At 38.9% G+C, this 16,558-nt stretch overlaps 1 protein-coding gene and 1 pseudogene across 5 annotated transcripts in view; both read right to left on the minus strand.

The window, feature by feature from the left end:
• ERCC8 (ERCC excision repair 8, CSA ubiquitin ligase complex subunit) overlaps positions 1-16,558 on the minus strand; it is a 71,109-nt gene that overhangs the window by 7,519 nt on the left and 47,032 nt on the right. For 4 of the 5 annotated variants that reach the window (XM_030797745.1, XM_030797741.1, XM_030797744.1 and 1 more), the window contains 2 exons: positions 9,574-9,771; positions 6,116-6,196 (listed from right to left, as the gene is read on the minus strand). In XM_030797745.1, the coding sequence (XP_030653605.1) occupies positions 6,116-6,196; positions 9,574-9,771 (279 nt within the window). The remainder of the gene's footprint in view (positions 1-6,115; positions 6,197-9,573; positions 9,772-16,558) is intronic. The other variant, XM_030797743.1, reaches the window with a different exon arrangement.
• LOC115831145 lies at positions 10,361-12,266 on the minus strand (annotated as a pseudogene).

Here is a 16,558-nt window from a genome sequence, read left to right on the forward strand (position 1 = left end):
TGCTAGGAGAACCACTACTCTCTTCAAAGCTGTCAGACAGGGACATTTAAGTCTGCAGAGGTTTCTGCTGCCTTTTGTTTGGCTATGCCCTGCCCCCAGAGGTGAAGTCTACAGCGCCAGCAGGCCTCCTTGGGCTGTGGTGGGCTCAACCCAGTTTGAGCTTCCCGGCCACTTTGTTTACCTACTCAAGCCTCGGCAATGGCGGGTGCCCCTCCCCAGCTTGGCTGCCTCGTTGCAGTTTGATCTCAGACTGCTGCGCTAGCAATGAGCGAGCCTCCGTGGGCGTGGGACCCTCTGAGCCAGGCGCGGGATATAATTTCCTGGTGTGCTGTTTGCTAAGACCGTTGGAAAAGCGCAGTATTAGGGTGGGAGTGACCTGATTTTCCAGGTGCCGTCTGTCACCCCTTTCTTTGACTAGGAAAGGGAATTCCCTGACCTCTTGCGCTTCCCAGGTGAGGCGATAACTCGCCCTGCTTTGGCTCACGCTCAGAGAGCTGCACTCACTGTCCTGCATCCACTGTCCAACACTCCCCAGTGAGATGAACCCGGTACCTCAGTTGGAAATGCAGAAATCACCTGTCTTCTGCGTCACTCACGCTGGGAGCTGTAGACTGGAGCTGTTCCTATTTGGCCATCTTGGCTCCACCCAATTTTTTGTATTTTTAGTAGACACGGGGTTTCACCACGTTAGCCAGGATGATCTCGATCTCCTGACCTTGTGATCTGCCCGCCTCGGCCTCCCAGAGTGCTGGGATTACGCGTGAGCCACCGTGCCCGGCTTAGAAACATTTTTTAATGGTAACCCCTACTGCATGTCTGAGAATGTTCATTTTCCTTTTGATGAATATGATAACTTTGAATCTTAAAATTCAAACAATGAAAACAGTAGAAAAAGTTAAGTGTTCCCAGTAAATTTCCCAAGTATCAGCTAGAAGAGTTGGAAAACAATATATTAATTTAGGCATTCTTTATTGTTAAACAGATTACATTATTAAATGTAATGTCGGCTATACTCCAAATGTCCAGATACAAAACTACTATTATTATTATTTGAGATGGAGTCTCGCTCTGTCACCCAGGCTGGAGTGCAGTGGCATGATCTCGGCTCACTGCAGTCTCTGCCCCCCGGGTTCAAGTGAGTCTTCTGCCTCAGCCTCCTGAGTAGCTGTGACTACAGGTGCGTGCCACTGGTGGATTTTTGTATTTTTAGTAGAGATGGGGTTTCACCATATTGGCTAGGCTGGTCTTGAACTCCAGACCTTGTGATCTGCCAGCCTTTGGCCTCCCAAAGTGCTGGGATTACAGGCATGAGCCACCACTCTCGGCCACAAAACTATTATTAAACCTCACCTAACTACTCACTGATTTCTAGCTACAGTACACTTATTTGCAACAGTTGTATACTGACGTCTGTTCATTTAGTCTTTCATCCAAACATTTACTGAATTTCCTGTCTTTTTGGGTTTTCAATTTAACTATTAAATTAGGTTATTCAGTGAGAGTTTATTAAAAGACATCTTGTCATTGGGGGTTAGCTGACTCTTCTTCCCTACTCTGTCTCTAGAAGTCTTTAACTTTGCCTTTGATAGCTACCAAAAATAGCCCTGAGAAAACACACACACACACACACACACACACACACACACACACACACACACACACACACAGTCTCTAGGTGGATAAGCCACACAAGGGCCATGCTTCCTACTCCTACTATGGAAGCCCAGTGTGTAACCTATTAAAAATTTTAATTTCAGTTGAAAACTCAAGAGAAAAGCAAGATTATACTTCATTATAAATTATTTTTGTATGGTCAGCAAAGTAACAAAAATAAATGAAAATCATAATCAGTTGCATACAAATTATTTCACTTTTCAGTGAAACAATGATATATGAATGCATTACAGTATTTTAGAAATACATTTTATTGCCAAAACAATCACAAATAAAATATTACACTGGTAGTATGATAAAGCGGCAGTAAAAATGTTGTAGATGGATGTGGTACACATTACCATTTGAGACCCACTGATCAAGTGTTACTACTATTATTTCAGTTTTCTCTACAACATCTCCTCCTAGTGGACGTGCAGTCTGTGCTTGAACATAATCATCTATGTCTCACCAGGTTGTCAGTTCTACTAATAGATAGTGTCAATGTTATAGAAATAATGAAGCATGAGTTTAGAGGGGACCTAGTTATGAGTTTAGAGAAGGAATAGAAACAAACTTAACATCTACAAGGATATTTCTTGATAACTTTCAAATTTCTGACTGGTAAGTAGTGGCAAGTCTCAGGTTGTTTGTCAGCAAGTGATTATACATTGACACAAGTGGTATGTAAAATAGTTATGTATTGTGTGAATGTCAAAACAAAGTAAGATTCTTAGTGAGAGGTTAGGTTTAAACTGGAATAAACCTGCCCTATAGATCTCAGGCAGGAAAAAGTAATTAGGAGTTATAGATAGGCTTGTCTTGACCAGACCAGCTTTTAGAAAGTAGGGTCAAAAGGAAGCCAGATTCCTCAAAATATAATAAAACAGTCTGCCAATTAAATAAAAGGATTTATAGTTAAAGACCATAAGTCCTGTCCCTATCATCCAGTGTTCTTCCTTTCTTTAGATAGAATTAAATTCATCTTCTACTTTGGATATCAGGAGAAACACCCCTAAGGGATTATATCCTGGTTGATGGGGAGGTAACTCTCATCTGAAGAATGCATTTGAAAGGAAACCTAAGAATAACTTTGATTAGACAATTCTGATATTTGGAAATATCATAAGCTTGTCCCAGATCATAAGTATAATAAATGGCAGAACTGGGATTCAAACCCAGTTTCCTGAAGCTAAAGACTAAGCATGTGGGCTGGGGGAGGTAGCTCACGAATGTAATCCCAGCACTTTGGGAGGCCAAGGCAGGTGGATCACGAGGTCGGGAGATCAAGACCATCCTGTGAATGGTGAAACCCCGTCTCTACTAAAAATACAAAAAATTAGCCGGGTGTGGTGGTGGGCACCTGTAGTCCCAGCTACTCGGGAGGCTGAGGCAGGAGAATGGCGTGCACCCAGGAGGCGGAGCTTGCAGTGAGCCGAGATCGTGCTACTGCACTCCAGCCTGGGTGACAGAGCAAGACTCCTTCTCAAAAAAAAAAAAAAAAAAAAGACAAAGTATGTGTATGTATATGTGTGTGTGTGTGTTTCTGTTTTCTAGTGTGGTATACTGCCTCCTTGGGAAATAAATATCAAATAAATATACTTATTTTATAGTTGGGATAAAAGCACTTTTAAACATGACTTAAATTATAAACATACATGTAAGGAATAGGATCTTCTGGACAGACTGTTCTACTGGGATCCGCATCATGATCACATTCACGTTCTACCTATATTCACAGGAATGTTTCAAGCTAAAATTTTATGGAAATAACCTTAGCACATACCATTTTATATTAATATGAGAATGACTGCTATCTTAAAATACATGAACATGACATTTTAAAAGGTAAGGTTTTATAGTTCTAAAACAAATATAAAAGTCAACTTGATATTTGTATATCTCTGTGATTTTCTAACTTGTTTTGCTTAATTTCTCATATACAAAAGTTTGTTTACACAAAGAGTTCAAACTATCACTATAATGACATAACAAGGAAATAAATCATCAGTCACATATTATCTTTTTTTTTCCTTTGAGTCAAGGTCTCACTCTGTCACTCAGGCTGGAGTATAGTGGTACAATTGTGGCTCACTGTAGCCTTGAACTCTTGGGCTCAAGTGATCCTCCCACCTCACCCTCTTAAGTAGCTGGAACTATAAATGTAAGCCACCAAAGCTGGCTAATTTTGTTTATTTTTTGTAGAGATGGGGTCTTTCTATGTTGCCTAGGCTGGTCTTGAACTCCTGGACTCAAGAGATTCTCCCACATCAGCCTCTCAAAGTGCTGGGATTACAGATGTGAGCCACCACACCTGGCCACATATTATCTTTACAAATTAAACAATTTAGTATTCTTCTAACATCCTTTTCTATACATAAGTCACTGTAGATTTACTTTTCATTTATTTTTACTGTTTTCATTTGGTAAATAAAATGTTATACTTCCTAATATGGCTTACAGTGTTATAACTTGGGTTTAATGTATACAGCAATTCCCAAAGAGCAGGACACAATAATTACATAATGAAATGTAAAATAAATGGCTAAACCTAATTATTTGACCATATTAAGCTTTATACAGAAGAATATTCTGACATCAAAAGCAGCTGTATGCTAAAGTTAATCAAGCCACAATAAACCAAATTAGACATGATAAAATCTGGAAGTATGCATATGGCATTGGCTAGCTACTTAAAAGATTTATCAAAAGGTATTTTTTTCTCTTTCTTTGGATTAAAGACAAAAGAAAATAATTCACAGGTTTACACTGCAGTAAACCCTAGCAGTTGAAAATTCAGGTATGAAATATATATTGTCAATAGCTGTGAGATGCTATCAACTACCTCTATACAAATTATATTTTCATGTGGTTTTTGACATAGTTCTTTTTTCATAAAGGAACTAAACACAGTATATGAAAAATATTTTTTGAATGTCAAACGTGCTCTATCAATAACTTTTCCTTCACTTCCATATAAGATGCTTTTACTGTGACTTGGTTAAGATTACCTTAAGGTATTTCTAACTACATTATTTATATTTCCAAATTAAAAATATATATATATATATATATACATATATATATATATATATATATATATATATACATTGTTTTTAGACATTGCTTTTAGACTTTTTCTATTGTAGAAATTAAGATAAATGAGGATGATTATTAGGAGAATAAACCTTGGCGGGAGAGAAACCACCTTTAAACAGCCTATATCTTCCTACTGCTTGATGTAAAAGTTAAAAAAAAAAAACAGAGGCTATTACTTTAGGTTAGGGACAATGGTCTTTTTCATCTTTGTTTACCTACTGCGTTTTTAAGGTCTTTATTTACACTGTCATGCTTATACTGATTTATGTTCTACGAAAGGCACTGTCAGACTGCTGGTAGGAGTGTAAACTGGTGAAATTTGACATGAGAACAAAGTCTTAAAAATGTTGGCTGGCAGTGTTGGCTTATGCCTGTAATCCCAGCACTTTGGGAGGCCAAGGCAGGTGGATCACTTGAGGTCAGGAGTTGAAGACCAGCCTGACCAACATGGTGAGACCATGTCTCTACTAAAAATACAAAAATTAGACAGGTGTGGTGGCGGGCACCTGTAATCCCAGCTACTTGGGAGGCTGAGGCAGGATAATTGCTTGAACCCAGGAGGCAAAAGTTGCAGTGAGCCGAGATCATGCCACTGCACTCCAACCTGGGCGACAGAGTGAGACTCCATCTCAAAAAACAAAAAATAAATAAAAATTAAAGAAAAAAAAAGAAAAGAAAAGAAAAGAAAAGAACAAAAGCGATATATAATAATTTAAGAGATAATTCCACTTTTAGGAACCTATCTGAAGACAAAGTCAGAAATATTAACAATTTTTGAACAGATATTTACCTTGATGTTTATAATAATCAACAGAAATGCCTCCAAGTAGGTAAATATTTAAATTGTTTTATCAATGACAGAATATCATTAGAAATGTTTACATAGTTATTAATGACATGAAAATAGGCTTATTGTACAATGTTGATGAGAAAAGTGAGATAGCAAGTTGAATGTCCAACCATGATATGAACTATGTTAAAACACATATGCATAGGAAAAAACAGTTATGAAACAAATCAAAATGTTAATGTTGATTAATTTGACTTGAGGAATTTTATGTTCTTCTTTTGATATTTTTCTGAATTTTCCAAATGTATTAAAATAGTCAAATTATTTTTACAGAAATTACCAAGAAATGCTTTTTTGTTGTTGTTGTTTTGAGATGGGGTCTCACTACATTGCCCAAGCTGGTCTTGATTTCTGGGCTCAAGTGATCATCTTGCCTCAGTCTCCCAAGTACCTAGGACTATAGGTGCATGCCACTGGCAAGAAATGCTTTAAAAGCCTCTCTCACATAAAGTAACAAAACATTATTTCTTATGATTTAGAAGTCACTGTACAATTTGTGAAAATAATATTTACCTCATCATCATCAGGAACTGGTTCATATAAGGATGGAACCCAAGCCAGAATGTTGCAGTCTCTGCTACCACTATAAAGTTCCTATAACACAGAAGGCAAAGATGATATTGTGGATCAAGAGCTGATACCAAACTGAAATGAATTATATCATTTTTGAAATAATTAGGTCACAATAATTAGATTAATGCTATTTCTACTCCCTAAAGAAACTAGGCCAATGCTTTTTCCTTTCTTTGTTTCTTTGTTAGTAAAGCTTTGTTTTGTATTTAAAAATAGTATTAGGATTTGTCAGAGCTTATTAATGGTGTGAAAATTTTACAAACACACCCCAAATCCTAGCAGTTTTATCAGTTATAGTATCCATATATTTCTAATGTCAGAGAAAGAAAAAAATAGTTTGTCTTTCTGTGTCCAAATAACTGAGCTTCAATAAAGACTTCAGTGAAGAAACCATATGAGCTTCTACTAAAATAGGCCAAGTTCTCAAAAAGTTTTATTTAACTTACAGCTGCCTAACTGGCTGCAATTCAAAAGAAGAGCTTGAAGATGTATATCCCATGCCTGCTGAGAAGTTTACTTCATAAGGGGAAGCTTGGGGTGATGCACAGCCTACGTCAATGTCTATGGATATGCTGTTTGCTTATGGCTGAACAATGCTCATGCCCCTCCCCAACAAAACCGAAGAAATATGTTATACTGGCTCTTTTCCTCTGCTGTTTAAAAAATACAATTTATTTTTATTAGTGTACATCTCAAAAACAATATGAGGAATGGTATAATTGTGTTTTTTATTTAAGTAAGGATGTGGGAAAGGGAAAATAAGATTATATAGTAATTCACAGAAAATGCAGATTTAAATAATTATTAGATATACATTATCAAATTTCCTAAATAAAACAAAATTTTGTTGACTGTATTACAAAATCTAGACTATATGGTTACACTAACTGTGGCTGATGCAAAGATATATATGTTTAGTGCCCTTGAGTAATTTTATTTCCCTGAGAAGGCCAGGTAATGCCCAAGATAACTTGGTCAGATAAGCTTATAGAGCAATTCACAATAAGTACTAACACACCCAGTGAAGACATAAAGGATATTCTGTAGATGTTCAAGAAAGAGATATTGAAAGCAGCAACATTTAAATTAGAATGACTAATAAAGAACACTTAGATAGAAGGATTTACATTAAACCTTGAAGTGTCTGTGATAGATGGAGTTCATTTGGACAATTAGATTTTCTTAAAAAATAATCTCAAAATGTAAGTTACAAGTGCAGTCCAAAAGACTTTTTTTCCTCCTGAATCATATGAGAGTAAGTTGCCAACATTAGGCCTTATTACTGTTGAATAATTCAGTGTATTTTTCTGTGAACAAGGGTACTTTCCCTTATAGTTACAAAGTAACCAACAAAATCAGAAAATTCATATTATTACCACCATCTAAAGACCACATTCCCATTTCATTATTTGTTCCAATACTGTCCTTTATAGCAAAAGGGACCAGTTAAAAATCACATGCTGCACTTAGTTGTCAAGTCTCTTTAGTTTTCAAGCTGGAACAGTTCTTCAGTCTCTTTGGCTTTTCTGACCTTGACAATTTTGAAGATATACAGCAGTTACTTTGTAGAATGTCCTTCACATTTGGCTCGTCTTATGTTTCCTCATGATTAAATTTGAGTGATCCAGTGTGGCCAGGAATATCACAGAAGTGATGTCCCATAACTGGGATGCTAACTTAGATTATTTGATGAAGGTGATGTGTGCCAGGCTCCTTCAGGGTAAAATTAATCTTTTTAGTTTGTACTTCATATTTTGTAGGGTGGATACGTTGAGATTATGTAAATATCTCATTCCTCATCAAATTTTTAATTTATTAATTTACTTACTTATCCCAGCCTAGATTCATGAATTTCTATTCTGTTGCCCATGTTGGAGTGCAGTGGTGTGAACATGGCTCACTCAATCTCCTGGACTCAAGCAATCCTCTCGTTTCAGCCTCCTGCACAGCTGGGACTACAGGCATACACCACCACACCTGGCTGATTTTTTGATTTTTTTAAATACAGGGCTTCATTCTGTCACCTAGGCTGGCCTGGAACTCCTGGGCTCAAGAGATCCTTTCAGCCTCCCAAAGTGCTGGGATTACAGGCATAAGCCACTGTGCGCAGCCATTGGCACGATTTTAATCCATTCTAGGCACACCTATTAGAGAAGCTCCAATTTGGTAGAAAGAAATAATTTGTGGTCAGAGTACCTGGGATGAAATTTCGGCTGTGTCTCTAAGTAACTTTGCACAAGAAAGGAGGGACAATATTTTAAGAATTTCTTTGAATGCAAATATATGCTTTATCAATAACTATTTGCAGGTTAGGGGCAAGTCATATCACCTCTCTGGTGCTTTAGTTTTCTTCTACCAGAACACTAAAAATGTTTAACAAATGGTATATACCTTCTTATTGACTAATAAAAAGAGATACTGGCTACAGGGTTGGAGTACGGTCTTGTAGGTCCCCTTTTAGTTGCTAGGTTAAGGTGACGTCTAAGAGGTCCCAGGGAAGGGGCTGAGGCTGGAGGTCGCTTGGGGGGCTTGGTGCAGCAGCTGTTTACCAGCCAGTAGGATACATAAATATTTAAATATTTTAATAATGAATACTGCCATAATGGTATGTACTGGCTGAAAAATCAGGTCTATATATCTTACAGCACAGTGTCAGGCATAAATTAGGCAATCAGTATTAATGAATGAATGAATAGGAGATTCAAAGTGATAGTCTCCTTGAGCTCTAATAATCCGTAATGTTCATTCTATCAGTATTTAACTGACATGAGTTTCATTTTCCTTACCTACAAAACAGGGAAAATACCAACTATCTTGCAATGTTATACTCATTTAAAGGAGTGCATGAGGTAATTTGTGCAAATGTTCTCTGAAAAAATGAAAAACGATCTGCTCCGTTGGTAATGTGAAAAGGTCTGGATGTACAACAAACAAACAAAAGCCAGAGTATTTAAGAAATTATATAGGTTGTACTTCAAAACCTCCCTTTACTAGCCGTTGATAGAAAATAAGGAAGAATAGATCATCCACACATACATAAACCAACATATACAAATTATATTTTATGATTAAATGTCTATATTTCATTTCTTACCCAAAAGATTGTTTCAGGAAATTATTTTAATTCACCACAGATTTTCAATTGTTAAATAAATGAAGATCATATGCAAAAGAAACAGAATTTATACCAATCAAGTTGCACAGTATTATATTGATTCATTCATACATTGTATGCTATCTAACAATCTAGGCTGTGCTATTCTCTATTAAATAAATCCTACTACAAATGTGGATTAAAAGTATAACTCCTCAGAATGAAATCATAATTTATTCTTTTACATATAATTGGTCTGGCAAGCTAGCTAGCTGAACATTTTAAATTCCTGTATCATTCTTACCTGGAAATTTGACTGAAATACACAGCAGTCAACAGTTTTATAATGTCCCTTAAGCATAGTTATCTGTTCTCCTGAGTAAACTGTATAAACAGCAATGGTGCTACCATATGGTACAAAAACAAATTCTGAACTGCAGCCACAGGAGACAGTGAATTTCAATCCTTTTTTACTGTTATTACAAACTTTTCCATAGTTCACCTGTAGGATTAAAATAATAAGGTTACTAATCTCTTAAATCTGAATTTAAAAGAACAAAGACTAGGAGAATTACTTAAAATATTATGCTATAAAAAGGGCTCTTTTAAATTTAAGGAAAATGTTCAACGTTGACAGAACAAGGGCCAATGACATGAATGTACATTTAACAAAAGAGGAAATACAAATAGTAAAAAACCACAGGGGTAAATGTTTACTTTTCAATCTTAATAGAAGTAAAATACAGACTTCAACCTTGAAGAATCATTTTAGACCATTTAGCAAAAAATTTAAAAAACGTTAAGACATTAAATAGTGATATAAGTGAGGTAAACATGTTGGTGGCAGTGTAATTTGGCTATTCTTTCTAAAAGGGCAAATGGTTTATTAATGCAACCATTCTTTTCAAAAGAATAATATTGCTTTTTGGGGGGTATATCATATACCCCAAAAAACGTTCTTTTCAAAAGAATACCCCCCAAGGATTTTTTTGGGGGGTAATACCCCCCAAAAACTATTCTTTTCGAAAGAATGGTATTTTTGGGAGGCGGGGTAATGATATTTTTTGGGGGGGCATATTCTTTTTTTTTTTCCTGCTGATACTTTTTTATTTCTGTTATAAAACAGAGTAGGGGTTAAATAAAGGGTATTGGGTTTGTCAGCTCCAGCCTCTTGGGGCTCTTTTTGCTGGAGAGAGTGGAGAGAACAGTGGGAGCAAAAGACACATAGTTGGGGAAGGGTTCTTTTAAAAGCAGATGCTTCAGGGAGAACCAAACTATTTCACTGGTAATCTCCCGTCCCACTGGAACTGGTGCTTGGATCGGAAGGGAAGTGAGATCAGTCAATTAGTCACCAACACTGCCATCAGCATTGCCAGAGAGGTGGAGGGCAGACATCATGGAATCAGACAGCTCCCTGGGGATTTTATCTGCACGTTTCTGCAAATTCTTATTCTTCAGGGAGGATGCCAGAGCCTGGCCCTGTTGTAGGGGGTCCATCTCCATGATCCTCTGCAGTACTGGGCAGCAGTCCACTGGACACACATCCACCTTACTGTTTTTTTTAGGGTGGTGGTCTACATTGAGTTTAGCCCACCCCATCTGATGACGATTCGGATTGGTGCAATAACCAGTGAGATCTCCAATCTTATACATGGTAGCTTTATTTTCAATGGCATCTGCTATTTTCATCATCGGAGAATGGAGCAACTTGATCTCCATTTTGAGTGGGTCTGTGTCACCCAACAGCTCATCAGATTCTCCAGTGGCCAAGCATTCCATGGTGTCTTCATCGACCTGCTCGGTATCCTCGATGTCGAAGACCTTGGTCATTTCCTTAATGATCTCAGCGCTGAGATGGGCGGGCAGAGTGTGAGTGGGTGGTGGTGGTCTATAGAAGCTGATCTTCCCGCTCACCCAGTCAGCTAGGACAGCTTTGGCTGCCTGCTCCTGACTGTGTAAGTCTCTCTTCTTCCCCAAATGGTGGGCCACTGCCATCAGAAAGTGCTCAGTAGTCCGGTACCCAGAAAGAAGGTAATAGTTGGAAATCTCCTCCAGGTTGCAGCACTGCAAGATGGTCTCCACCAGGGTCATGGGGTCTGCCAGCCTCTAGATGTGGATGCAGTTATGCAGGATGGTGCCCACCTCTGAGCTGGGCCCCGGAACAATGGCTGGAGCATCCAGCAGCCAGATGAACTTGTCCAGGTAGATCTCCTGCATGAGTTTCGTGACCCCAGGAATGGCTCCCACACTGCATGCATGGCTGCGCTTCAGGCTTTTAATCAGGCTGCTCTTCCCATTATTGGGAAGGCCCCCAATGCCCATATGGATGTGGGTGCGCACTTCACCAAGGCAGCAATAGTTCCCCAGAACCCTCATGAGGCTTTCAGCTCCAAAGCTGACCCGATGCTGGGTCCTGGCCTTGAAAGCCACAGTTGGCAACTCATTCCGAAGGTAATTCAGCCACTTCACAACCTCCTTGGAGACCAGGTCAATCTTTTTCAAGACCAGGACCAGCTTCTCGTTGCCTTCTGCCCGTAGGACAGCCTCCTCCATCTGGAAGCAGCAGCAGCAGCAGCCTAATGGGTCTCTGGCATCCAGGATTTCCAGAATCACATCAGAGTATTCTACCACCTTACGGAACTCCTTGTAATAAGCCTTCGTCGTGGCCTTGTCATCCAGCTGAGGAAACATATTTAATTCCTGCAAAACTTCCTCCTTACACTCAAACTCCTCCTGGCGTCTTAGGATATCCTCACAATAGCTCTTGATAGACCTGCATTTTTGTCTTTCTTGCTCCTGGGCAGCTTGCTGCTTCTCCCTCATCTCCTCAACCCTCTTCTTTATTTCAGCCTCTCGATTGGCATGATCATTGGAGTGAACAAACTGAGAAGCAGAGGGCACTTTGGAGGTTGCTTTCTTTCCATTTTGTTTTGCAGGCTTCTTACAGCCCTTGGAACCTTTACCTGGCTTTTCATTTTTGTTTCTAAGTTTCATCATGATGACCAGCTTGAAAGCAGATAGGTTCAAATCCGCTTGCTCTCTTCCTACACTTCCGGCGGGGATCTGAGAAGAAAGAGTAACAGATGCTCTTGTGCTGCTAGGCTCCAGACTTCTGGCTTCCGGATACCAGCCTGGCAGCACCCGACTCCACCCACTGTGCAGTCTCCATGAGGGGGCGGGGCTTCTCCCTTCTCTTTATAGTTAAACATTTTTTCATACACATAATATAAAATTTACCACAATAACCATTTTTAATGGTACTCAATGGCATTAAGTGCGTTCATGTTGTTGTGCAACTCCCATCACTATCCCTCTCTAGAACTCTTTTCATCTTGCAAAATTTTACCCATTAAACAGCAAAGATATTCTTACCCCTTGACCTGGTAATTGCTCCTGGGAATTTATTTATTTATTTATTTATTTTTGAGACGGAGACTTGCTCTGTCGCCCAGGCTGGAGTGCAGTGGTGCAATCTCGGCTCACTGCAAGCTCCGCCTCCCGGGTTCACACCATTCTCCTGCCTCAGCCTCCCGAGTAGCTGGGACTACAGGGGCCTGCCACCACACCCGGCTAATTTTTTGTATTTTTAGTAGACACGAGGTTTCACTGTGTTAGCCAGGACGGTCTCGATCTCCTGACCTCGTGATATGCCCTCCTTGGCCTCCCAAAGTGCTGGAATTACAGGTGTGAGCCACTGTGCCTGGCTGGGAATTTATCTTAAGGAAATAATTAAATAGCAAAAGCTATATGCCCAGAGGAATTCTATCCAGTATTATTTAGAATGGGGAAATAACTGAGAATAGGTATATATTCCTAATAATGTCACATTAACTTTATAATTTATATAAATCATAATTATGAAAATTATGCAGAAAACAGGGATAAAGGCTAAGTGTAAAAAAGCACAGACCATAAATAGTGTGTACACTGTAGTTTTACCATTATATAAATAATTATGTATTTGGGACAAAAATTAAAATTCTACGCTTGTACTCCAAAGGTGTAGTGTGCAGGCTCAGCAGTGTGAGCATCACCTGAAACAGTCAGACATGCAGACTTCCAGGCCCCACCCCAATCCTACTGAAAATAATCTTCATTTTAACAAGATCCCTAGGTAATCTGTATGCTCATGCAAATTTGAGAAGCTTTGGGCTAAATAAGTTGATGGGTTTACTTCCTGATAATAATTTTGATATGCTTGGGGTGAGTGTAAAACCAGTAACTAATCATTTGGGAATCATGATCATGCATATCAACAAAATCCACTGTCGTCAGGGCTAATACTGAAGTTTAAATAGTGATTTGTCGGCTGGGCACGGTGGCTCACGCCTGTAATCCCAGCAGTTTGGGAGGCTGAGGCAGGCAGATCACAAGATCAGGAGTTCAAGACCAGCCTGGCCAAGATGGTGAAATCCCATCTCTGCAAAAAACACAAAAATATTAGCCAGGCATGGTGGTGGGTGCCTGTAATCCCAGCTACTCAGGAGCTGAGATAGAGAATTGCTTGAACCTGGGAGGTGGAGGGTGCAGTGACCCAAGATGGCGCCACTGCCCTTCAGCCTGGGCAACAAAGCGAGACTCCACCTCAAAAGAAAAAAAAAAAAAAGGGATTCACTTTTTTTCTATAGGTTAGATAAGTGTGTGTGTATGTGTATGTGTATATATACATAAATAAAAACACCTAGGTCAAAATGGATATATGCTAATAATCTATGGATACTATACTTGGCTTACTTTCCCTTTAGGCTAACTTGTGCCAGAAATGGGTACATGCATTTAGCTACCTCATGGCAGCAGCAGTATAGTGGGTTAAATATTAAACTCATTTCAGTGGACGTGGGTTTTAAAAACTCATCTTTTTTTTGCCCCTTATGAATAATGATTTAACGACTTCATTTCATTCTTCTTATCTGTTAAACGGAAATATCATTTACTTATAGAGTTATTTATTGTGAAAAAGCAAATGAAATAATCCATATGAGAGCACCTGGAACACAAAGGTATTCAGTAAGTTCCTAGATTAATTCCCATACATGTTTAAAAGTATAACATTCCCTCATTTGTGTCTTCTGATCCTACATGTGCAACAATTTGCACAATGATATGGGGGTGGGGTGACAAAGAAAAAATACAAAACAGTTTTCAACTAGTATTTCACTGGTCCCCCTGGAAAAATTATAAACTGCTAGACTGTGATGGCCTTATTCACATTTGTTTATCAGGACACCTAGTTATAAAACCTATGGTCTTTCCAGTATATCACATTCCTTCCCAAATATGAACTGGAAAGTGTTGAATGAGGTATGAATATTGAACCAGGGCATTAACTTTTGTCTTGTCCTTAGGGTTTCTTCCTCCAATCCATCCTGCAACTTAATGTCATATTAATATTTCTTTTTTTTTGAGACGGAGTTTTCACTCTTATTGCCCAGGCTGCAGTGCAATGGCATGCTCTCGGCTCACCGCAACCTCTGCCTCCTGGGTTCAAGCGATTCTCCTGCCTCAGCCCCCAAGTAGCTGGAATTAGGCATGTGCCACCATGCCCGGCTAATTTTATACTTTTAGTAGAGATGGGGTTTCTCCATGTTGGTCAGGCTGGTCTCGAACTCATATTAATATTTCTTTTTTGTTTGAGATGGAGTTTCACTCTTGTTGCCCAGGCTGGAGTGCAATGGCGCGATCTCGGCTCACCGTAACCTCCACCTCCCGGGTTCAAGCAATTCTCCTGCCTCAGCCTCCAGGGTAGCTGAGACTACAGGCGCCCACCACCTGGCTAATTTTTTGTATTTTTAGTAGAGACGGGGTTTCACCGTGTTAGCCAGGATCATCTTGATCTCCTGACCTCGTGATCCACACACCTCGGCCTCCCAAAGTGCTGGGATTACAGGCGTGAACCACTGTACCTGGCCTGTCAACTTTAAAATAAAAAAAAGAAGTTACTAAATGGCAGGACTGGTTCTATCTGATAGCTCTTTAAAAATCTGAAGATAGTGTTTCCCCTTAAAGTATCTTTTCTGGTATCAACTGTAAGTATTCTGTGTAGGTCAGTTTCTGGGATACCTTAGTCATCTATGCATGAATTACTTTTACTTTGATCAAGTCCACTGTAAAATGTATTATCCATTTTCAACACATTATTTTAGATATGGACTTAATAGAAAAAATCCAAAGGGCATGAGACTCACCTTCAAGAAGGAAAGAAAAATAGAATAGAGCCACATGAACAATTTATGTATACATTCAGTACCATTTATATTTATCACATTAAACTTTGACACACATGCCCAGCTACTCTTCCAGAGTGATGCTGTCACTTCTCCACTCACAAGCCTTTAGTGGCTTTCCATCTCACCCAGAGAAAAGCCTGACCCCTTACAAAGGCTTGCAGGGCCCGTATCATCTGGCACCCTAGTTCCTTCTGTTCCTCATGTTATTCCCTTCATATTCCAATGCAAGAACCTCTTAGCTCTTCTTTGCCTATCCCAAGGAAGTTCTTGCCTCAGGGTCTTTGTACCTTTTTTCTTTCTCTGACTAGAATGATATCCCCCAGCAAACAACTGATGAGCCGCTTCCCCATTTCCTTCAGGCCAAATGTCACCTTAGTGAAGCCTACCCTGACTGCCCTTTGTGAAACAGCAACTCCAACGTCCCAATATTTCCTGTGCTCCTTTCTTTGCTTGGCTTTTCTTCATAGTCCTTACCTAATCTAATATATAATTTATCCATCTGTCCATCTATTAACTGATTGATGCCTTTCATACTCTTGCTGAAATGTAAGCTCCATGAGGACAGGACTTTTCTATGTTTTGCCCACTGCTGTCTAATACTGCCTGGCAAATTAAATCCTAATTATTATTAGCACAGTATCTGACATATAAGCTCTCAATAAATATTAGCTATTATCACCAAATTATAAGCTCTTAGTAGTTTATTCTGAAAATTATTAAACCATAGGCATACCTGATAAGACTATAACATACATAAAAACAAGTACTAGAAATTAATAGCCACATAAGAATATAGCACCTTCGAAATATATTTATTCCAGTAGTATTAAATAAAGTACTATATATTCTGGTGCTATAAAATTCACTGTGAATTTTGTTTACAAGTCATATATAGTACAGGTTAAGTATCCCCATCCAAAATGATTTGGAGTAGAAGTATTTCGGATTTTAGAATATTTGCTTTACTGCCTGAACACCCCTAATCTGAATATTCAAAATCTGAAATGTTCCAGTGAGCGCTTCCTTTGTGTGTCATGCTAGCACTCAAAAAATTTCAGATTT

This window comes from Nomascus leucogenys, chromosome 18 (assembly GCF_006542625.1).
Source record: "Nomascus leucogenys isolate Asia chromosome 18, Asia_NLE_v1, whole genome shotgun sequence".
Lineage (NCBI taxonomy): Eukaryota > Metazoa > Chordata > Mammalia > Primates > Hylobatidae > Nomascus > Nomascus leucogenys.